General features: G+C 33.3%; 1 protein-coding gene across 4 annotated transcripts in view; it reads right to left on the bottom strand.

The window, feature by feature from the left end:
- Positions 1–24127, bottom strand: part of LOC143255363 (protein turtle-like) — a 303979-nt gene extending 279852 nt beyond the window's left edge. For 3 of the 4 annotated variants that reach the window (XM_076510891.1, XM_076510892.1, XM_076510896.1), the window contains exon 1: positions 23628–24127. In XM_076510891.1, the coding sequence (XP_076367006.1) occupies positions 23628–23691 (64 nt within the window). In that variant the 5' untranslated portion in view covers positions 23692–24127. The remainder of the gene's footprint in view (positions 1–23627) is intronic. The other variant, XM_076510893.1, reaches the window with a different exon arrangement.
- Positions 24128–24160: the final 33 nt, after the last annotated feature.

The raw sequence follows: 24160 nt of genomic DNA, 5'->3' as shown, positions 1-24160 counted from the left end.
ACAAGAAATTAAGAATCAAATAAATCAGGTACAAAAAGAGAGGGGAAGTAACTGCTTCATTGATGAAAATTCACAGGCTTATACAGGCATAACTGTGTCCAAACAGGTGTAACTGTATGTTCAAACGTTAGCTAACAAGAAAAAAAAACGGAAAAATAATTACAATAAAACATCTTGATTAGTAACTTGAGTATATGGAGTTTAAAAATTTACCGTCCAAAAATCTAGGAGATCACGTTCATTACGAATAAACTAAACGAAAACTAAGAATACACTACAAGTTTTGCTTATTATCCTTGTTACTTACACTAAATATATATACATATATAAAGTCCTCTTTAAAGAAAACAGTATTTTATGCGCGAGAGCACGCGACCGAATGTCTGTTTTAAGATGAATCTGGGTCTGCATTTAATAACTTTCATGTAAGATGGATATTTTCTTCCTTTCTAGCAGAATACGTGTTTATATATTTCATGGGTTTCATTTAAAACCTTAAAACACGCATTTTCCATCTTAATCGGATGATATTTGCTCGTGGGTGCAGATTCTGTACCCTTTCATCTAAGATAACACAGTCACACAAATGTTGTCTATTAATATAATTTTTGTTGTGCATTCAGTAATCACTCTACTGTAAATAGTTAAATTTATATTATAAGAGTAACTTTTCGTGGTTGACGAAACATTTCATTCAGGTGTGTATATCATGTATATATTTAAATATAACAGAAGGAATATAAAATTTATATATCATATTACACAACAGAAACAGAAAAGCATAGTTACACTTTCCATTTATATATATAACAAAAAACATAACACGAAAGAAATTTTGATAAGTACAAAGAAGTGCAATGTACTTTATGCGTTGCTCTCACTAGAAAGGCGGAAACCCGGATTTAAGCCCTCAAGCTTATAGCGTAGATGGAGCATCAGTTTGTTTATTTTGAATTTCGCGCAAACCTCCAGGAGGGCTTTCTGCGCTAGCCATCCCCCAATTTAGCTTTGTAAGACTAGAGGGAAAGCAGCTAGTCATTACCACCCACCGTTAACTCATGGGCTACTCATTTACAAACGAATAGTGGGATTGTCCGTCAAACTTCAACGCTCCAATGGCTGAAAAGGCGAGAATGTTTGGTATGACTGGGATTCGAACCCGCGACCCTCAGATTGTGAGACGAGAGCCTTATCCACTTGACTATGCCGGCCAGGGGGGTGAAATTAAGAGTATGAATCTCAGAGTGTACGAAATAATGTATTATAACTTGAGTGTTATCTGCAAGACTTTATACCACACAGCAGTGGAGATGTACCGTCGATCTCTGTGTGTGTGGTTTTATAGCAAATCCACATAGGAATATCTGCTGAGCCCACCGGGGGAAATCGAACCCCTGATATTAGTTTTGTGAATCCGTAGACTTACTGTTGTACTAGCGGGAAGCTATCATATCCAGCACCTATTTTTAAGGGTCACTTCTTTAGTGGCTTTAAATGTGAGAAATAATTATAAGATAAAAGCGAAAAATTACATGTCACTAAAAAGTTTATTAACGACAGGTGAGGTGTTCAGTGTAATATATTTGAGACTGTCATAACATCCCCTGTGTATGTAAGAAATCACAAAGGTTTTGGAATCTAAAAAAAGGAAGAAAAGAAGAGTGTATGTTTTCTTATAGGAAACGCACATCGAGCTATCTGCTAAATTCCACTGTATGGAATCGAATCCCGGAATTCAACATTTTAAATTCGTAGACTTACCAAGGTCCCACAAATAGCGCACAAAACTGAAATGATTGGGTCAATACATACTAAGGAATGAAACAGAATATTCTGATTTCGCATCATCAAAACATCTTAATAGATAAATGGATAAATCTTAGATAAATACACAATACAATAAATGCATAAACATGTGGTTTATCACACTTAATTATTTCTAACTTGTATTTTCAAAAATATTACAAACGTTTTAATCTATATTGTGAACACAATTACAGCTATTTAAATCGATTCGTTAATATTATCAAAACTACATTTTTAGCCGGTAATAAATATTATTGTTAATAGTGTTTCTTAGTTTGATGTATTGACTACAATTAACATTGCTTGCTTTTTAGCATAAAGTACCTAATATATTAGGGTATCTATTTAGAAACGTAGCGTATTTCGAAGGAAGTCATAATTGTTTTGATAAATATTATTTCATAACAATTAAAGAACTTATGGTTTAATATTTGCATTCTAACATTTAATTATACAATAGATTCCAGTATGCACGTATAGAATACAGGCATTCCAATAGAAGACAATGTTTGGGTTATTAATCCCTTAAAAAACAATTGAAATGATGAAAACGGTTTACAGAAACATTAATAAAGTACATTCAGTGACAATTTATAATTTGTTTTAGAATGTCCTATTAACTATATTTTAGTGGAGAGTGCGGAATATAGAGTAAAAGATATTGCCATTAAAGTTTCAAAATAAAACGTTTAGCGTGATGTTTAAAAAAAAAATTTCTCACAACCATTTGCTTCTCTCTATTTTATATAATCAAAAACTAGAAACGTATTTTCTTCATTTTTATTAAATATGTATCAAATGTAAAAACGTCGAAAAGTAAATTTTTACTTCAGGTGCGAGACTAAAGAACGAAAAGTAGGGTAGGTCTTAAAACTATCATACATTCATTCAAATAGCAGTATGTATTATTATTCTATTGGTGTAGTGTAAAATTTAAAGTGTAAATTTGTATATTTTGTATATATAATTAATGTAGTACGTCTCTTAACTGAAAGTGAGACTATTTTATTACAACACTATATAAATTGAAGGAAATAAAAGCAGCAAGTTTCAATGGTTGTTGGTTTTTAACTAATAAAAAGCTCAAACTTTTCTTTGAAATTTGATTCAAGCACAACCAATACTCTAATATTTAAAACTTATTAGCTACGCTTGTAAAAGTGTCTTTTCTGTATGCCTTTCCGTTGTATAAGAGAGAAGTTATCCAGGGGATGTTCTTTGTATGTAAAGTAAGAAACCTTAAATGATTTTGAAATTTCAAATCATGGATTTGAAAATTCTAATCATGGATTTCAAAAAAAAAGAAAGGGCTTCGTGTGTTAAAAAGCATCGTCATCAGGCAAATTCCATTCGTGAAACATTAAAATGTTTTACGCCCAAAGAATGAAACAAGTTAAACCTATTGTCGAAACAATATTATGCTTTGATTTATAAAAGTTTCTTGTTTGATATTGTACTTATAACTGGTTTAGATATTAAGTTTGTAAATATCTATTTGCATTTAACGCGTTTAATTATTCTTCAGCTTTACGTCGTTTTTATTAAAGGGAATTTTATAAATTTCAAACGTCTACCCCTTTTCAGAAAACCTGTTGTGTTTGAGGTTACTACCTTATTTGCAAAGTCATCCTTTAATATTAATTTTGTTTCATTTCTCTACCTATTTAAATGATTTAATTGTTCAATAGCAGCCATTTTCAAGTAACTTTATGAAGCATTTAATTCTAATTAAACTTAGCAAAAAATTTCATACTCTGACACGTGCACAAACACCCTATCAACACTATATGAAAGAAACTAATAGTTTTACCTTGAATCTTTAAAACACAAACCCTTTAACGTATGACGTTCAATACTGATTTACAACACGAAGTTAAATACAACTCATTGCTAATAGTAACTGTGGAGTTTTGTTAACGGTATTTCTATTTTTTTAAGATCTTGTTTTCTTTTAACACGAGAAAGGTTACGTGACTTTAATTATATCTAGCTAAAATTAGTCAATCACTCAGGTAGGAAAGCACGGACTGTGCATGTTCTATTCTACGTTTACTTCCAGAAAAACAACTCAAAATTCTATGTTTAATGCGTAAACCGTGTATCAAAGTTGCGAGTTGAAATCCTATACACAGAACTATAGAATATGTTCGATATCATGTGGGACTAAATTTTGTACTTAGTTTAAACCCATGCAAAATTGTTATGTTCAATATGTAAATCAAGCATGAATCTTGCAAGTTGAAGCACTAGAACCAAAGAATATCTCCAACATCAGCGAAAATGGTGGAATACAAAATACACAAGTTATATTTTATGGAAAACGAAAAATTACAGAGAAAAATATTCAATTTGCATGTTTTCAATGAAGTGCTTCGTGAAAATAGTTTGCAAGCTGATATTCGCTAAATAAAAACAACATTCAATAAGTTTATACACGACAATTTTTTAACACTCCAGACTTTGATAGCAGGATCATAACTGGTATATTGGAATTTCCAAACAGAACGTCAATATTTGTACACATAGGAAGAAAAAAAAACAACGTCAAATCAAAAGAACCTATGATTCAGATGCAGACGTCCCTATCTTGCGAACTACCAATCAGTAGGAATGCAGTCAGCCAGCAACATCCATCATATAAAAGCTCCATCAAGCTTTTCAAATAAATAACGAAATTAGTTGCTGCATATGCGTGAAGTATGTCAATAAATAACAGTCTCGTACCTTGGACCATTCGATCTACAGATAAAATCTGATCTTCAGGTCACGTCCAGCCCCAAATCCATTCCCTAGATGCAGTTTGACTGAAAAGAATTCCCACGGAGTGTAAAACGGTCTCTTTTATTGTAAACCACTTTAGAAAAGGCTAACTCAGAAATGTAAAGTTCACATTATTATTTTGGCATTGTTTTCTTCATTTCAAAGCCCGGTTACCTGTCCTACGGTTGGACAGCAGTAAGTTTACAAAGTTACAATCCAACTTTCGAATCCTTAAAGCGGAAACAGCGATAACATAATATAGCTTTTCTCTATGATGGACTTAACATGATCTAGCCGTCAACGACCATGTTCGCCCCTTTTAGCCATAGGAGCATTATAATATTACGGTCAATCCCATTATTTAATGGTAAAATAGTAGCCTAGAAGTTCGCAGTAGGTGATGTTAGTTAGCTGTCTTCTCTCTAGTCTTTCACTGCTAAATTAGGGATGGTTAGCACAAATAGCCCTCGTGTCGCTTTACACGAAATTCAAAACATAAAATTATTATAATGAAAAACAATTTATCGAAAAACACAGTTAACAGATACACCAAACTCACAAAAAGTAGATAATAGCAAGTAGATGACGAATTTATTATTGGTAAAGACATCACCACAGAAAACACAATAACTAATATTTTATAACGAGCCATTGCTTTGCATGGAACATTATATTTTGATTATAAGCTGTCATACAGTTTTCGGTTGTACACACAACTCAGTCAAGTTTTTGGTCGGTTTCTGGCATTTTCAGTTTGTATGCAAATCAAAAGAAACTAAATAATGTTAAAATCGGGATTTTGTGCACATTAAGTCAAAGTTTTACGTTTTTAATTGGCGTCTTTACCGTTAAGATATTGCTTTACTGAGTTTGCTCTATGCTCAGTATGTTAAGACGTACTTGGTATAGTCATGCTTAATATGGTTATTCTACAATTTTAATTAAATAATCTTCTAGTTTCACTCTTGTCTGTCTGTATATCATAGTTCTCTGTGTTAAATACGTTAAGATGGATGGCACTTCGATTTTCAATAAATAAGCCTTATTCCTACCTTGAAAAAAACAAACAAAAACTGAATGATTGAAATGCGTCCTTTCAAATCAACCAATTCAAATATTAACAGTGACTTTTACTCTCTAGTTTGATACACACTGTAGATTATTTTATGTATTATAACTTATTTCGGATGACTTTCCGATTTATTATGTTACGTATTACGATTTCATTAGCCGGAAATTTTAATTTAGAAATTAATTGAATTTCGATATTTGTCAAAAAGATTAACACAAAAAATTTTCTTTCTTAATATACTGTAATATAAAAAGAACAATACAATTTATAACAAGTTATTACAAATATTGGTCTATATACAAAAGTTTTGCACACTATACCGGGTCTTCTACCTGGTCTAGAACTAAATATTTTATCAACAGTCCGGGTCCACGATAAGCAAATTAATTCTCAGTTGATATTGTTACACCTCGCTTAAGTTAGCGCTGTCTTTTCTTGGCTGGCCTCACATCCTTACAAACTGACATTTACCGATGAAAATATCTAATGTTTTCGTAGAAATACTAATGTCCGAAGTTAATTTACTGGAGTTGCACGGAATACAATCAGTGCACTATAAGCCTCGGAAACTAAAATTGTGCTTAACGCTTATTAAACTACCAACTTTGACCGATAATAATAATAATTTGTCTTTCAGCACGTTGGTTTATATAGTTTAAAGCGAGATTCTCGAACTTTCAACAATTTTCGAAAATATGCTAGCGTTTTTGTAAAACAAATATTGTTGATTCTTACTGTCAATAATCGTCTGCAAATTTAGAAAACAGACGGGACGTGCGCAAAACACATCCAACAACATGCATCACATGCACACAAAAAAACTATAATGAAATAAACGTAGATATTATAATAAATATAATAGTAACTCTGCTATCAGTTCGTTATTTAGTAGTGATAAACTGGAGGGGTGGCACTTAATCAACAAAACTAAAAAAAAGTAATACAATAGATTTTAGGTTAGAAGTATAAACATTCTTTACAAGACAATGTACCAAAGCTTATTCTACTTAATCAGATAATTCAAAAATAATGCATGGATATGTAAATATGCATGGAAGAGTAAATAAACTAAAATTAACAGTAATATTTTTTTTTACTTATTGTTTTTGAAGTTCATATGTCATATGCTGTAGTCCACAGTCCATAATTCTTCTAGTTATTCATGTCATATACACGTTTCTCTGACTTAATAATAGTAGAAACTGCAACGTTAAGCGTCTCTTATGTGACGTCATTTTAGTTTTCACTGACTGTCTGACAACACACTATTGTATCGTAGTGCAATTGGTTAAAACAAGCGACCTCTACCAGGCGGTCTTCGGGGTCCTTTCGGAGAAATAAACAAAATCGATATGCATGTAGCTCCTCAAAAAATAACAATCAGAATTTTGTTACAATGAAATATCCGCAATCTCAATTACTTATGTTCAGAAATACCATGTACAAATTTTATTAGATTGATTTATTTCAGGAACGATCCTTTCCAATGTCGCTGTAATTTGACATGAAAATAATGAACATCCTCACGATTCTGTATGCCTTACTGGGTGTAACATATTTAATAGAAACTGAACACGTACTGTTGAGTTATAAAAAAACACAACTGATTTACAATTGGAGGCGCTCTTTTCGTGATACTCTTTTGTTCAGCTGGAACGTTGTTTGAGGAAAACGGTGATATTAATATTAATTGAATTTGTATACAAGCATTTATCTTCAGTTCCATAAAAGCAAAATAAAACACCGTGAAGTAGAATAGAGGAGAAATAGTTTTCTACATCATGGAACACATCAAAGAAATATGTTGAAAGCAAGTCGAGAGTTCTTTGCATACGATGACCTTAAACATTTCTGGAGGAGTTGATTTTGAAACAACTATTCAGCTCTATTACTGAGCAAAGTATAAACTTCTTAGATAACAGCTAAAAATGGAGGTTTGATGACAAAGGAATATGACCAAATACATTTCCGATGTGCGAGAGGAACGTTAAAAGAAAAGAACATCGTGATTGGAGTGCATACCTCACTCGCTATGAATAAACTAAAGCGAGCACCTTTTGGTCTGAAAACATGTTTTTTCAAGACAGAAAGAAATTGATTTATTCTGTAAAAAAGGGTTTGTTCTTTTTTAATGGTTATCTGAATAGCTGAGTTTATTATGTAACAGTGTTAACTTTTGATGTAACCGTTTGATTCGAGTGGAACACATATCCAAACGTAATTTTACATTGTTCAACCATCTTTATGCACATGGCTTGCAATATTCAGTTGTTTTATTGCAAAGCATATAAATGTTTTGCCTCAGAGGGAAAAAGCGATGCTATAAGTCGAGGTTATTGAGTGATGGGGAAAAAGCATAATAATTTATCAGTAAAATAAACTACCAAATAGTCCCCTAGGTTAGTTCCACTCCATCAGGTATCGACTACACTATGAATTCGATTGTCTAAGTCACTCGGAAAACGTTAAACTACATAAATATCAAATTAGCAAGTGCATATTCGTTACAATGAAATGGCATTCGACAGTGTATTTTGCTAACAGTGTCACGTCTGATATTACGCACTGCAAACTGTTTTCGTCATTATTTGGATAGCAAAACGACTTACTGTTCTTGACTACACTACATGAGCAAAAGTATGTGGACACCTCTTGTAATTAGTGGGTTCGGCTATTTCAGCCACACTCATTGCTAACAGTTGCATAAAACATATAGCCATGCAATCTCCATAGACAAACATTGGCAGCAGAATAGATCGTACTGAAGAGCTCAGTGACTTTCAACGTGGCGTTGTCATAAGATACCACCTTTCCAACAAGTCAGTTTGTCAACCTTTTGCTCTGCTAGAGCTGCCCCGGTCAACTGTAAGTAATGTTATTGTGAAGTGGAAACGTCTAGGAGCAACAACAGCTCAGCCATGAAGCGGTAGGCTGAGCACAAGCTCACAGAACGGGACCGCCGAATGCTAAAGCGCGTAGCGCGTAAAATTCGTCTGTCCACAGTTGCAATTCTCACTACTGAGTTCCAAACTGCCTCTTGAAACAACGTCAGCACAAGACCTGTTCTTCGGGAACTTCATGAAATAGATTTCCATGGTCAAGCAACTGCACACAAGCCTAAGATCACCATGTGGAATGCCAAGCGTCGGCTGGATTGCTATAAAGCACACTGTCATTGGACTCTGGAGTAGTGGAAACGCGTTCTCTGGAGTGGTGAATCACACTTCACTTTCTGGGAGTTTGAGGGACGAACCTAGGTTTGGTGGATGCCAGAAGAAAGCTACCTGCCTGAATGCATAGTGCCAACTGTAAGGTTTTGTGGAGGATAAATAATGGTCTTAATGCTGTAGCATACAAAAACATTCTAGAGAATTGTTCGCTTCCAACTTTGTGGCAACAGTTTGGGGAAAGCCCTTTTTTGTTTCAGCATGACAATGCCACCATGCACAAAACGAGATCTTTAAAGACATGGTTTGCCGAGGTTGGTGTGGAAGAATGTGAATGGCCTGCACAGAGCTCTGACCTCAACCCCATCGAACACCTATAGAATGAATTGGAACGCCGACTACGAGCCAGGCTTTCTCGCCCGACATCAATGCCCGATCTCACTAATGCTCTTATGGCTGAATATGAGTGAATCCCCGTAATAATGTTCCAGAATCTAGCAAAAGCCTTCCCAGAAGAGTGGAGGCTGTTATAGGAGCAAAGGGACGACCAACTCCATATTAATGCCTATGGTTTTGGAATGAGATGTTCAACAAGCACATGTGGGTGTGATGGTTGGATATCCAGATATTTTTAGCCATGTTGTGTACTTTTTAATATATTGTAAAACTTGCAGCGTAAAAAAAAATCTGCTTTTCAATCGGGTATCAGGGTCAAGCACAGCATTCAGAGGTAACTTTGTTTCAAATATTCGCACAAAGTTGCATAAAGGCTATTTGTTCTAGACGTACATAATTTTGAGCTGATTGACTAAAGTAAAGACAATTAGTCAACAGTACTTCCCGTCAACCCTTTGGCTTTTATCATCAAATTGTGGTATTCGATTATCACGACCCAAAAATGCGGAACGTGTTTTTTTTTTCGGCAATAGGACATAAACCAAACTCACATCCACATGGTAGCATGCTACTCACTAGGACACCCCATACCTTTAAAGATAAAAATGCAAGGGACAAGTTATCGACTAAATATTTCTTCATGACTACAGAAGCAAATTGTGTTCCAAATCAAGAAAAATCAATTATATGACTTTAATCTCTTTAATCTTGTGATTATAAATTAGGGACTGCTAGCGCAGATAGCCCTTGTGTAGTTTTGCGCGAAGTTCAGAACAAACATTTATATGAACCAGTTTTGCATATAGTGTTATGGCAAGAAATGATATTCGATATTATAACAAACAATTATCAGTAACTATATCCTGGTCACAGAAGTGTTATAAAGGATTAGAACAATGAATTGTTGATATTCTAACAAAGCATAAGCACCTCCTCCCCACAATTTTCCTGTGTTGGTTGTTGTTATTAAGTGAAACAAGAATATAATATAAGACATTATGTATTTGTGCATTCTTCTATATTAAACACGTTCCAAAAATTGCATACGTTTCGGGCAACCTATCAATGGGGCTTTCCATTTACTGGTTGAAAAGCAAACACTTCTTAAAATATTAGCATATATAATTTTATAAGAATGAAATAGCTGGAAAATATTCTAAACTGTAAGTAGTGCTTCCTATCAAAATGAAATCGTCACAAAAATAAATCTCAGAGTGTCTTCGACTGTAACAAAAGAACAGGCCAAGTCTCTTCCACATGTTTATTTTAATAGCAATAAAATAAGCCATTAACTTACTACTACGGAAAAAACAGGCGGTTTTTCAGTTTCTTAAACTGTTTGGATTACCGCAACAGGATATCAAAATTATTAATTTATGTCTTATGTCTATTATTAAGAACCACTGAAGGTGTTACAAGCTTCAATGAATGTTATCCAAACACCTTTATTTTAATAGATTGTTTTTGAATTTCGAGCAAAGCTACACGAAGGCTATCTGCGCGAGCTGTCCCTAATTTAGCAGTGCGAGACTACAAGTAAAGAGCTAGTTATCACCACCCACCGTCAAATCTTTGGCTACTCTTACCAACAAACAGTGGGATTGGATGTCACTTTATAACGTCCCACGGCTAAAGGGGCAAGCATGTTATGTGTGACGGGGATTCGAATCCACGACCTTCAGATTCCAAGTCGAGCACTCTAACCACCTAGCCATGCCAGGCCAATTTAATAGTAATAAAATAAATAATTAACTTTCTACTACGGAAAGAATAGACGCTACAAATATAGTTTTAGAATAAAGGTGTCTTGAATAACATTCATTCAAGCTTGTAGCTTGTCTAAACGTTTTACGATTGACAAAATGTTCCAGTCCTTTCTGGGATTACATGCCAGTTACATAAGCAGGAATGATTATCGACAGTTCTCAGTATCTGCTTACTGTGGATAGTTTCACTCGATATGTGATGTGAGAAGCTGTTTTGAATCTTCTCCTGATCTATGAAAAACACGTTTTCTTTGTTACAGTCAAACAATTGAGAAAGATTTCAGACATTAAAGCGGATGGACAACTGCTGTCAAGTAAGAGTTCACTTTTACAGTTTCGGTTTTCATTCGATTCATTTCTATGGATGCAATAAAAATCATTGTAGGTGGCTACTAACTATATCTTGTTTCGTCATTAAGGATACGGGTGAAAAAACTATTTATCATAAATATTTGTTAGATTTACCTTTACAAAATTAAAACGAACCTCTTATTTCGTAATAACATATGGATACTCTCATTAATAACTCATGTTTGTATGCTTAACAGCGAAGAAAACTAACGAACTAGGATAACGAAAAATGTCTTAACGAGTATTCTACTAAGACATGCCTGATTATTGAAAACAAAATATTACAGAGTAATAAAAACACCAAATCCTTTGATTTCTATTCGCTATCCCGTTAATTTTGAAATATCTAATGAAGTGGTCATGATAGCATGTTGAAATACTTATATACGATACAATGTATCTCAGGACGGCTGGTATGGGTATTAACACTTTTACTGATAAAGAAGAGAACAACGTTTCGACCTTCTTAGGTTATCTTCAGGTCAACAAAAAGATGGCCTAAGTAGGTCGAAATGTTGTTCTCTTCTTTATTAATAAAAGTGTTAATACCCATACCAGCCGTCCCGAGATACATTTTCACTTCAAGTGGGTGTCTTGTCATGAATATAGGATACAGCGCCTGTAAAACAGTACAACTTGTAGCTCGTGTTTGAGGTGATTTTTGTTGCTATAATTCCTTTTTAATTTGGTGTGTGCGTGGATACGCGAATAGAGGTAAATTATGATACAGTTAAAACACGGTTAATCCGGTAGCGATTAGTTTGTAGCTTACGTAAGCCTGTCTAATGCTATTTGTAGAATAGCAAGTCCGTAACAGTGGTATAAATTCAGTTTCTAAACAGCTATTTTAATAATTGACTATAAGATATACACTATAGGCATGACATGTTTTGTAGTTATTGATTTCTTTTAAGATTAATTCTTAGTTACGAGCAAAACCAAACATGATTATGTAAAAAAATGTATTAAATACAATATAACTGCAATATTCAATGTTCACCTGATACCACAGTTCATTGGGTCGGTTGGAACAGGACAGGTGTAGTAGTAATCTAAGAACTGTTTATAGACATTAACTGCAAGAACAAATGTTACAGTAAGAAATGTGTATTTTAAGTTTGTGTAATTACACTGTAACAAAATTTTTACTTGTTCTTGTTCCTGGGCAGAAAGTGTTATTTCCCAGCTGCTTATGCCTAAAGTGAATGGAAAAGATCTATTTTTCTTTTCAAACTACTTTTGCGACCTGGGTAATGAAACTTTCAAATCTACCCATTTTCTAGAACATTTCAGGTAGATTCAGTGCTGAGTAGCTTATAGAGAAATTTCTTGAACTAACAAGAATTTCCAAGAACTTTCTAGAATGTTGTAGAACTTAGGGGAATTTTCAAAAACCTTTCACAATTTTCTAGAACTTTTCATAGCAATATATATACAGGGGCTCACCACTCACAACTTCAGTTTAGTTCTAGTTGCCTAAGTGAACACATAGACCTATCTGATTTTATCAGAGAAGGCATCAAGAAGCTACAAGAATTCTCCAGACGCAATCTGCTACATATGTGGCCAATTTATCAGGACAAGAGCAAAAAAGTACTCTGTGGCAGCATGTCCCAAAATGTGTGAAGCCTATAAAGGCATGTTTCAGCATGCCTATCGGGGATAAAGAAACTCTGAGCACCTCATTTTATGTGTGTGTAAGATTTTATATTATACAAATTTTAGACTTTTAAAATCTAAATCTTTTAATTTATTTTTTTAATTTCCAATAGCATAGAAAAAATATCACATATAAAATATTTTGCATGAACCTCTTACATATTAATTATGGATGAAATAAATTTATTCTTCATAATAATAATTTTATTTTGCTCTTTTGCAGGATAGTACAGTGAGTAAAACAGAGCCTTCATATTGAAGTTCGCTATTCTAAGAATTTGACGTGTACCCACTGTCCACTCAAGCAATTGCTAGTTCTGCATGGTGGACCCTTCCAAACGTCGGACTGGCAAGAATGCATCTGCTATCATGTATCCAGACCTTCCATCATCCATTGCCCCAGAGCCACACTGCCCTTAGTTCCCTGTGCCCACTCCGCCAGAGAGAAAGCAGGCATCCTGATAAATTCAAGGAGAACATGGTAGCATACTCAGAGGAACAAGGCGGGCGCTTCCACCAAGATATACTGGACTTTGAACTACCAAGGAGCGTATAACGAAAACGTGATGAGAGACTATATTTGGGGGCAGATACGTCAAAGTGATTTACATTGCAGTCGCAAATCTCAAAAAACTACTCACTTCTAAACATTTTTGTATAACTTTAGTGTAAATAATGTAAATCATGATTGATATGTCGTTTTATTGTGACCTTATGTAAATGAAATTGTGCAAATTTGCCCGTTTTTACATAGAAAATAGGTTAATTGCTAAACTTCATTATCCGGTCACAAAAGCAAAGTTTGAAGGGAATAATGGCCATTTTTCTGTACTTTTACAACATAAGGAATTAAGAAATAACATATACTATCCAGAATCAAAATGTGTGTTATGTAGTGTAATGCAATCAAAATGCACAAATATACAAAAGGAAACCATAAATATATTTATGTATAAGAAATGTTGTTTTTATTTCAAATATTTTATTAGTAAGCACCCATTCTACTTCAAAATTTAATTTAGTATTTTTTTCTTTTTCTGAAGTGTTATTATCAGCTTCATACGAGTCAGTTAAAAATCAGAATTGAGGTAAAGATTAACAACTTAATATCATTTATTTGTTGTATTTTTAACACCAATTATTTATTTTTATTTGAACTAACTTTTGAGTACCATTTCAAAATGTAAACAATCTTAAAAAGTGTACCTGACTGTTCGTTCACCAGATCTAAATATCTTGAATGACGTCATTTTGCTAATAAATACATGAACTTTTAGGTCTTTATAATATTTAACATCCTTTCATTGCAGGTTGAAAGAAAAAACTGTTCATAATAATATGAAATGCGGTTCAAATTATACTATAAAATACACAAAAAACCATACAGCCTGACGATAAGATCAACTGTGTCGAACTGGCGTAATGTCTAGTTGATATTAAAATAATTTAATTTCCAAACTTCACATCTTTTACACCTTATACCGTTTGTTTATATGTCAACTTTTTTTCAAAATAAATTGCAAGTAAATAGGACTGACAGAATATCCAGACACAAGAAGAAACCCAGGTTAAAATCATTAAACCAAAGTGGCAAGGCCAATTGTGCTGATGTAATAAACACTTTGTTAAAATAACTACATATTGGAACATGTTTAATATAATGTATTTCTGTAAATAAGTCATTAGACTTATTTCAACTAATTATATGAAGCACGAATGTAAACATAATGTTTATTACAACACTACTGGGATAGGTGTCATCTACACACCATTCCTATTCCCCAAACTGGAAAGAAGAGCAAACAGTTAAGGTTGCTATTATTTTTACAACCTCTGGAGTTGTGTAATATTTTATTAACGTATGATTGCGAACGATATACAATATATATGAAAGACCATAGAAAGCTTATCTCAAATATACACCTATTTCAACAGAATTGTCACAGATCAAACTGAAATTTTATTTCGAGGATCTTGATTGCTTTGTTGAATCAAAAATGTTTCTTTTTATATAACCTTCAAGTGACAAAATTTATATGTAAATTTTTTACAGAGTTCAGAATAATCACTCAAGTGACACAAGAAGAACTGTTGTATCGGGGGCGCAAGTTTCTTTCTCATGGCCCTGTATTACAAAATATTGAAAGTATAATCAATTAATTCACAGAGAATAGTTTTAACTCTAACATTTTCAACACATTTTACAGTCACTTAGCTGTCAAAACCCAACATCAGTTTAACAAGTAAAGAAACGAACAAAAAGAGAACGAAGCCATATTTCGACAGTTTTATTAAAACGTGGTGAAAATTTGAACGTTTATAATATCTATGGGTTAAAAATAAAAGACGAATATTAATACTAAATATTACATCATTCTACCAAAAAGTGCTGTACATAAAAAGTGTTGAGTTGAAAACTATTCCATATCGTCGTATTCTTTGCAAACCTCCGTACGTGTGATGTGACTATTTTTTTAAATTATTAATAGTAAGCACTAGTATCAATATAATATTACAAACCGGTGAAATTAATTAGAACTTGTCTTAAAACTGCTTTACAAGATTTTCATAGAAATTGATTAGAAACTACAAGATAAAGATTTATAAATCGAACTCTGATATTACTATTCTACGTGTCACAAAGCTTTAACACTTATAATCATGTACCATTGCTACCAGCAATAACTTTGTATATAGAGAAACATTTCATTGAAGTTCGTGAACAAACATTTCGTTAAATTTTCCAAAGTCGTTCCAACAGAACATAAACACGAAAACATTCTCGTCTACATATCTCTGCAATAATTTTATTAACAAATCTCTAAACCTGATAAGAAACAATTCAAAAGTACTAGTGCTTGTTTTGTGCAAAGTTACTTGAGGGATGTCTGCGTTAACCATCCCTAATATAGAAGTGACAAACCAGAGGGAAGACAGCTAGTCAGGATTAACTACCACCAACGCTTGGGCTACTTTTTTTTTCGAACAAAAAGTGAGATTGACCGTCATGTTATAAAGTATCCTCGGCTTAAAGGGAGAGTATGTGTTCGGTTACAGGACTCAAGCCTGCGATCCTCAGATTGCGAATCGAATACCCTAACCATCAGGTTATGTTGGGCTCAAAAAATATCGATCTTCCGAACATTTTATCATAAGAAAATACGAAAGAAAACACACCTTAGAACAAGATATCGAACTTTTTTCACAGATTTTCACCTAATTATAGATTTTGCTGACACAGCCCCATTTATGTCAGTATTTGCACAAACAATGTTATAAATATAGCTAATGTAGCAATTTTCAAATGTCTGGATGAATTTCAGTATATTATGCAAGGAATATAAAAAACAAACGAATCTCGGTACGTAATAGGGGGAAACAACAGCAAAAGATATAAAATAAATAAATAAATATATAGGTATAATGAATAGAACATGAAATATATCCTACAATACTACGAGGTAAACATTTCGAAATAAAAACAAATGTGCCTTAAAAAAAGAAAGATTAATCTACCTTCTAAAAACTTGCTATCCACTAAAATAGCATAAAATACGTTTCACAATTTCGTATATTTCACAATAATTATGTACGATAGTCCCAAAGAAGGAACGTTACTCAAACATTAAAACACTTTTCCCTCTGAAGACATCCTAACAATATGGGGCGTGTTTTTGTTTTAGTACGAGCCACAAACTCTAATTAGCGCTACGAACTTTAGGAACTAAACGAATGTATGTCTGGGTGTTTACTGTAGCACCAACCTGCACAATGCGCTATCTGTGCTGTGGCCACCACGGGTATTGATACCCGGTATTTAGCGTTATAAGCCTTTAGACTTACTACTGAAACCAGAGATAACCCATTGTGTAGTTTTGTACTTACCTTTAAACAAAAAAACTATTGAGCCACTGGGTAGCGAAAAAAATGGGTGATACACTTGTGCTCTATCGATCGCGGGGAATCCACCTCCAGATTTTAGCATTCGAATCCCTTAAAATTATAGCTGACCCACAGGGATACAAAGACAAATTCAAGTTGTATGTTGGTAGAAAAACAACTGATTTTAACACTCCAAAAATCACAACAGTTTCCACGTGATACAAGAATATTCTGAATTAAGTTTGTTTGTATCTTTTAGTTACTTTAATAAAGCACTTAAGAATAGCATTATAAGTTTATTTAGTGATAATATGATATACAGTAAAGTTTGGCCGTAACTAAATTAAAGCAAAATACGTACGTAAGTGTTAATTTATCTCTTTTACCGGATACAAGCCGAACTAAGTTAAGGTCTGAGACAAGAGAATTTATCGACTGCGATTTGTACGATAAAAATTGTGTATTATTCTAGAAATCTTGTATTAAAAAAATTGGATGTCTGCTAGTATACCAATAACTATCTTGTAACTTATTTAGTAGGTTGTGTTAAAATGTACTAGCGAACCACTTTCTTGATTCATTGAAAGACAAATTATAGTTCATTTAATGACACTTACAGGAATTTTACTTTTCTTTAATTAAAGCGTTTTGCTTATATCCTTTCAGTGGACTTGTCACAAATAGGTTTTTCCTATCAAAATCGAACAATTATTATAATTAATAAAAAAAAGCCATGCCAGATGAATGATTAATTCTCAGAATACAACTGTCAAGAGAAGGGGGAATACATAATTATCCATGGCAGTTCATGCACATTCAAGCTTTATTTAAATAGTTACGTTCTTTTATCTGTTTTTCTTGTAGAATGTAATAACTCTGTTTTGGTGATTACCATGTTAAATTATTGGCATAAATATTGTAAGCAGTTGTCACACTCAAACGATACATAGATCAAGGGTACAAAAAATAAGAGAATAATTTGCCCTACACCACAACACCTTATTTTTTCTAATTACAATGTAAACGGACCGACGTGGCCATGTGGTTGGGGCAATTGACTCGCAATATGAGGGTCGTGGGTCCGAATCCTTATCCCACTAAACATGCTTTCCCTTTCAGCCGTGGGGACGTTATAAAGTAACGATCAATTCCACTATTCGTTGATAAAAGAGTTGGCGGTGGGTGATAGTCTTTCACTTCTAAATTAGAAATGGTCACTGCAGATTGCACTTGTGTAGCTTTGCGCGAAATTGAAACCAAACAACATAAACATATCAATTCAATACCAACACTTTTCTCATTATTAAACCGTTAATTTGTTTATAAACTACTACGTAGTTTGCTAAACAATTGTGACTAGAATTTTGTTTATTCGTTGACCCAATTGTTATAGCAATCAAAATTTGGATAGGTCTCTTAATTGCTGGAAAGTCTGAAAACCACCTTCTTCTTAACTAGTTTGTTGGTATCTTTCTTGTAGCATAAATATCCACAGTTTTAAATCAATAACCTATACTCAGCACTGATTTTTTATGAAGATTATATGCTATGTCATTGTGAAAAAATAAGCCATCGAATTCTGATATTTTTTCATTAATAATAATAATAACAATAATGTATGAATTCACAAGATGTCTGTATTTGAACGAAAGGATACGAAGACACTACAATTAAGTAACAAAATTATTAACAACAGAAAATGAAGCGAAAAGATTAAAAAGTAACGCAAGAATATCACGCCTTCAAAACGAAGCATAAAAACAGAACGTGATTGTATAAAAAAAAAAACCCTGGAAGATAGTTACTATCATAGAAAGAGCAAGGTATTACAAAGATAAGTAATTTATGCATATATACGATATTTAAGTTAAATGTAGACTTGTAACATATAACCTGTACCGTAACGAGGATTTGGGGACTGAACCTGTTACACATTGAATATTAAGCAATTTCACACAGAGTGCCAAGAAAGGAGAGGAAAGGTGAAAGAAAAGAGCAAAATAGAAAGAAGCTATATAAATATTAAGGACCATTTTGTGGAAGGCTTGGAGAAGCTACCATGTTTTATCTTCACCACTTTCATTCCCCAGTGGTTATGGTAACGTCTACAACAGTAGTTCATTCATATTGTACTAATTTTTTTTTATATTGTCTCAATAACCAATAAAACTATAAAGCTCTTGTACAAATCTATTAGCAAATACCTATCTCTTTATACTTTCGCTGGTGTCAATATTTTCACTTCGATCATCACAACATGCGATTTAATAAGGGAAATCTGAGTGACTCAAACGTCTCAATAATACAAAACATGATAAACTTGCAAATTCTCGCATTCCTTTCAGTCCCCAACAAGGTGAAGTGGATGAGCTTTCCCAGATACGAAACAAATTCAATAGAAGTTTCAGAGGACCTTTTACATGAGAAACGAGTGACACTTGTTTGTGTTATCTGGTATTAACAAAAAATAAGGCTTGGACTTTTGCGATTTTTTATTTTTTTTTTATCGAGTGGTTGTAAAACAAAAGTAGTTAACGGTAATATTTATATACTTTGTTGGTTAAAACCCCAGCTCGAAATGCGATTTAAAACACGCCACAGCACTTTTCTTTTCATCTTGGTTGGTCAAAACTTAAACCAACGCATAAAACTATTAATCATGTGACAATAATACAGGTTTTTAATATATTAAACTTAGCTATTACCGATCTTTTTCCTCACAAAAATGATTTCAACGAAATCAATATGACTGCATGTTTATTAAAATTAAAGACACTCAAAATACAGATGTTAAAAGAAACTACATAAATAACCCATAATTCTGTTAAGAAAGTAATTTCATAGTTTCGAAGATTCATTGTGATAAGAGAGCATCTTATCCTATTATTAATTGCTTTGAAGAAACTTATTTTGAAAACGTAGTCACCTAACTTATTTCGTAGTATATAATGTAGATATGTTGAACCTATTGATTCATTTATTTTTCAAAGCTTTGATCATACACAAATTATATTAAAAATATAAAATATGGCCATAGAAAGTTTGTAAATATTAAATAGATGTATTACCTTACATAATGTTTTATAAATATACATTCTTTTTCAGGCTTACTCGTTCAACGCAAGAGGAAAAAAGAAAACAGTCCTTCCCTGAGTGATACAAGAAAGAGTGATAGGGGATCATATCCACTGATGAACCCCTACGTCACTTCCTATGTCTGTGGGGGGGGGGGATAAAGATACATGCCAGGTTTTGTAACAATCGTTCTAACAATTCGCCACGTTTAAGCGGACATACAAAAATTGTCAAATAGTTGTTCATAAGATGTTTTACTAACAATGTAACATGAGTCACAAGAACAAATAATTACAAGTTGGATGATAATTCTTGATAGACAGTTTTAGTTAGCATGTACAGAAACTATTCTCTAAAATTATTCCTCAATTGCCTGGGTAACATCTGGTCACCTTGTTAAACGATTTAAAATGTGTTATGTTTTCACTTCTCTTTTTGCACACGAATCATGGTTACATCTCAAAAAAGACATTTAGATAATTTGTTTACGTGGAGACTTTGTGGATTGACGGAAGCCGGCCAATCATACTACACGATTACCAACAGACTACAAATGTGTTACGAGTTAAGTTAGCAAAATGTAGAACCACTTTAAACGATACAGTTGTTTGAACATCCGAGTAAGGCAAACCATTTCTCACAATACAAGAAGTTAGTCACTACCTGTCAATTACGGCTTATTACAATTGGTTTGAGCCTACTTCGAGACTGAGAACTATAAATATATGTTTTGTACTGATGAGTCGCAGTGCATTCTTCGCTTACATAAATAATGTTCGATGTAGTTCTACAGAGTGTGTAGAACTACATCGAACATTATTTGCAAATAGAGAGATAACAGGTTGGCAGTTTTGTTTTATTTGTTTCTGACACTCGCGCAAACCTATACAAGGGTTACTTCGCTAATCATCCCTAATTTTCAACTGATAGACAAGAGGGGAGACTGCTAGTTAACTGTACTCACAGCCATCTCGTAATTTACTATAAAGAAATAATGTGATTTAACCACCAGTCTTATAACACAGCCACGGAAATTCGATTTCTTTCGGCAACTGAATACGAACCATGGATCGTGGAATCCGAAGTACGACACACCAACCACCAGGCGACGCAAGTTTAAACATTGATGGGAATAAAATTTTATTCTCTTTCGGAATGATACTATCAATGCCATTTATTATAGAGATCACATTCTAGAACAATTTGTGCTAATATATGCTGGTGGAAGTGCTTGTGACTTCAGCCTAATAGAAGACAACAGCTGCCACTATTGTAAAAATCTACTCAACACATTTCTTCTAGAAGAGGGAATTGCCCAAATAGAGTCACTTGCGTCCTCATCGGACTTCAATCCCATTAAGCATGTGTAAAATAATACTGAAAGATACGTCACGTCCTGCAATGCAGCGACTTCAGACACTAACGATACCATGAAAATGGCACCTCGGTACTTTATCAACACCCCAGCTTGAAGCATTCAACAGTAGTACCAAACTGCCCTTGACAGTACTCACTCAATATTGAAGTGAATGAAATACAATAAACTTTAGAACTATATTGTTATCTTTACTAAGTATTCATATACGAGTGTTGGCTAAACAAATAAGCATTTGTAGTTCTGATCCCCTCATGAAACATTGGTCTTATTTTCTTGAAAACGAACTAGAGGAGTAAAAAACAAGTCAAATATGTCTTTTCTTAAGTAATATTTTATACATTTCAATTACTTTTTTAATCGTTTTACGCGAACTGATAACACTTGCAAACGTTATAACATAGTGTTTAAGTTTGAGGTTATACAAAACGCACTTAATACCTAACCCAACCTTAAAGCCAAAACTAATAGCTCTTGAAGATTAAAACTACATCAAAGATATAAATTATGACATATACATAACACGATATTATGGCGTTAACCCCATGTCAACAAGCATATCTGTAATGATTCTCTACAACAGTATCATAGAACTTAAATTTCATTTAATACCAATGTATTAATATATAATGCTTAAAAACGTAAGAAAATGAAATAATCCCTAAATATTCTGCCTGCGTATCTTGCAGACTAGAATGTAACACAACTAAAAAACTAACTATTATTTTGTTCTGAAAAATTCAGACTATTATTAGAACTAATAACAGACTAAAGCATTTACTTCCGGTGTTTGGTTAAAGATGTTATGTTGATTTTCAATATTGTAACAAACGTCTTACTTTGAAACAGACAATGGAATAATGGGAATAGGCTAAGGTATCTTAATTTTTCTCAAGAAAAGAAGGGTAAATGGTTACGTTATTGACGTTTATGAGAATATTATCACAGAGATCTCTGAAATTCAATTGAATTCTTTGTGCTAAATTCTAAAGACAATACGACCACTGACACCAGCTTAAAATATGAAAAAGACATGATAGACTCCAATTAAGACGTTTTTTGTTTTGAAATAAAATGAGTTGCTGGGTATGTTGTGAAACCTTTGAAGAACCAAACAGGCCCTTGTTGTCTGCGTGTTATGTTAATATTATGAACTATTTACCCGACATACTCCGATACGTTCTCGAATATTATTTCAGGTCCGCAAGCCCCACTAGTCAGAAAAACATATAATCAAAAATTATACTTCACAGCCTATTCCATTAATAACATGGTAAGACGTAAGTCAAGATACTTGTTAAATACTTTTCAAGATAATATCGAATATCACTTCTTGCTATAACACCCACCAAAATAATTGTAAAACCTAGCAGAACACAATAACATCTTATTGCATTATAATGAAAGTAGTAATCGTTATAAATACCGAAAAGGAAGAAAAAATATATCAAAAGCCAACGTTATGAAGAAGAAGAAACAAGATCACCGCAGTTCTAGCTATCTGAGAACTCAGTAGGAAAAAAAACAAAACGTTATAACATTTACGAATGTTCATAACCAAAATATGGGGCACAAATTAATTTCGTTGTTTTAATTTTTCACTTAAGCCCTAATAAAGTGGTTCGATTTGACATAGTAGGTTATGTTATGCGTTCGAGCACTGCCCTCTGTCTCCTACAATCAATGTTTCCCTAAATAGTGTGCATTTGAACAGAAAACTTAAAATAGAAGTATCTGGAGTAAAATTAGCCATGCACGTATTTCAAAACCGACAATTCTTGACTTAACCGTAAAAAATAAATCAAATAATAATATTTACTTTATAATGCCTACCACTATTTTCATTCTACCCATGTGTTCAAGGATTTTCAAGTAATAAATTAAATGGACTTTTTCTTTTGAATATTTTTAAAATGTAAAGTTCGAAGTTTTTGCCTACTACTTACAGACGTGTTCCAGTTTTGGAAGGTTTTAATTCCTACCCTACACTGACAAATTTGAAACTAATTTACGTTACAGGTAACATAGGATCATTTTTAGATACGCAATAATCCTCACTCATGCAATAGTCAAAGTTTATTTCTTAATGAATTCTTATTTTTAAATATTAAACGCTTAGATATCACGTACCTATACTGATTTTACTGAAGCTATGCTAAACATTTCTCGAAAATATATTTTCAAATTGCGCAGCTGAACTTATTACAGTGTTTAAAACTTGTAATAAAAAGTTAAAACGAAAGACGGTGTTACTAACTACGAGTTAATCAAAGAACTTTACTTGTACTACGACTGCTAGGAGTATACTTGCAACGTACCTGTGATAAACGCCCAGAGGCATATGAACCACGCCAGAACCCGGCATGATTTCTTAAAAATCATCTCATCTAGAGTTCAACTCTCGTGGACAACCTGCTCCTGCTGATTTTGTAAAATCCTCTCAACACAGTTGCACTTTGATTATTCACTGTAATACATCCAAAGGGGAAGAGATTTCGCTTTTACTGTAAACATTACCCGAAGGTTTTCTTCCCTCGACATCACGCTTAAAACCGCAGCCCCTGGCCAGCAGAGTAGCCAATTGGAAAATGCGGAGCTGCGATGACGATTTGTCCTTGAGCTAATTTTATTAACAGAAAATACTTTAAACATGAAAAGTATTTAAACACTTTTAATCATTGTAAACGTAGAATTGACCAAAGTCACGGCATAAAATTTCATATCAGGTTTCAAAAACGCTTACCATTTGGCCTATCAGTATCATATGCCACCATACAGACGCAACTTACCACTACCAGGAAGCTGTTCCATAACATTAGCAACACTTCTGTATACTTGTATCAGTGCTGCC

This window comes from Tachypleus tridentatus, chromosome 7 (genome assembly GCF_004210375.1).
Source record: "Tachypleus tridentatus isolate NWPU-2018 chromosome 7, ASM421037v1, whole genome shotgun sequence".
Lineage (NCBI taxonomy): Eukaryota > Metazoa > Arthropoda > Merostomata > Xiphosura > Limulidae > Tachypleus > Tachypleus tridentatus.
The sequence above is the reverse complement of the archived record's forward strand: the minus strand, read 5'-3'. Positions and strand labels throughout refer to the sequence as shown.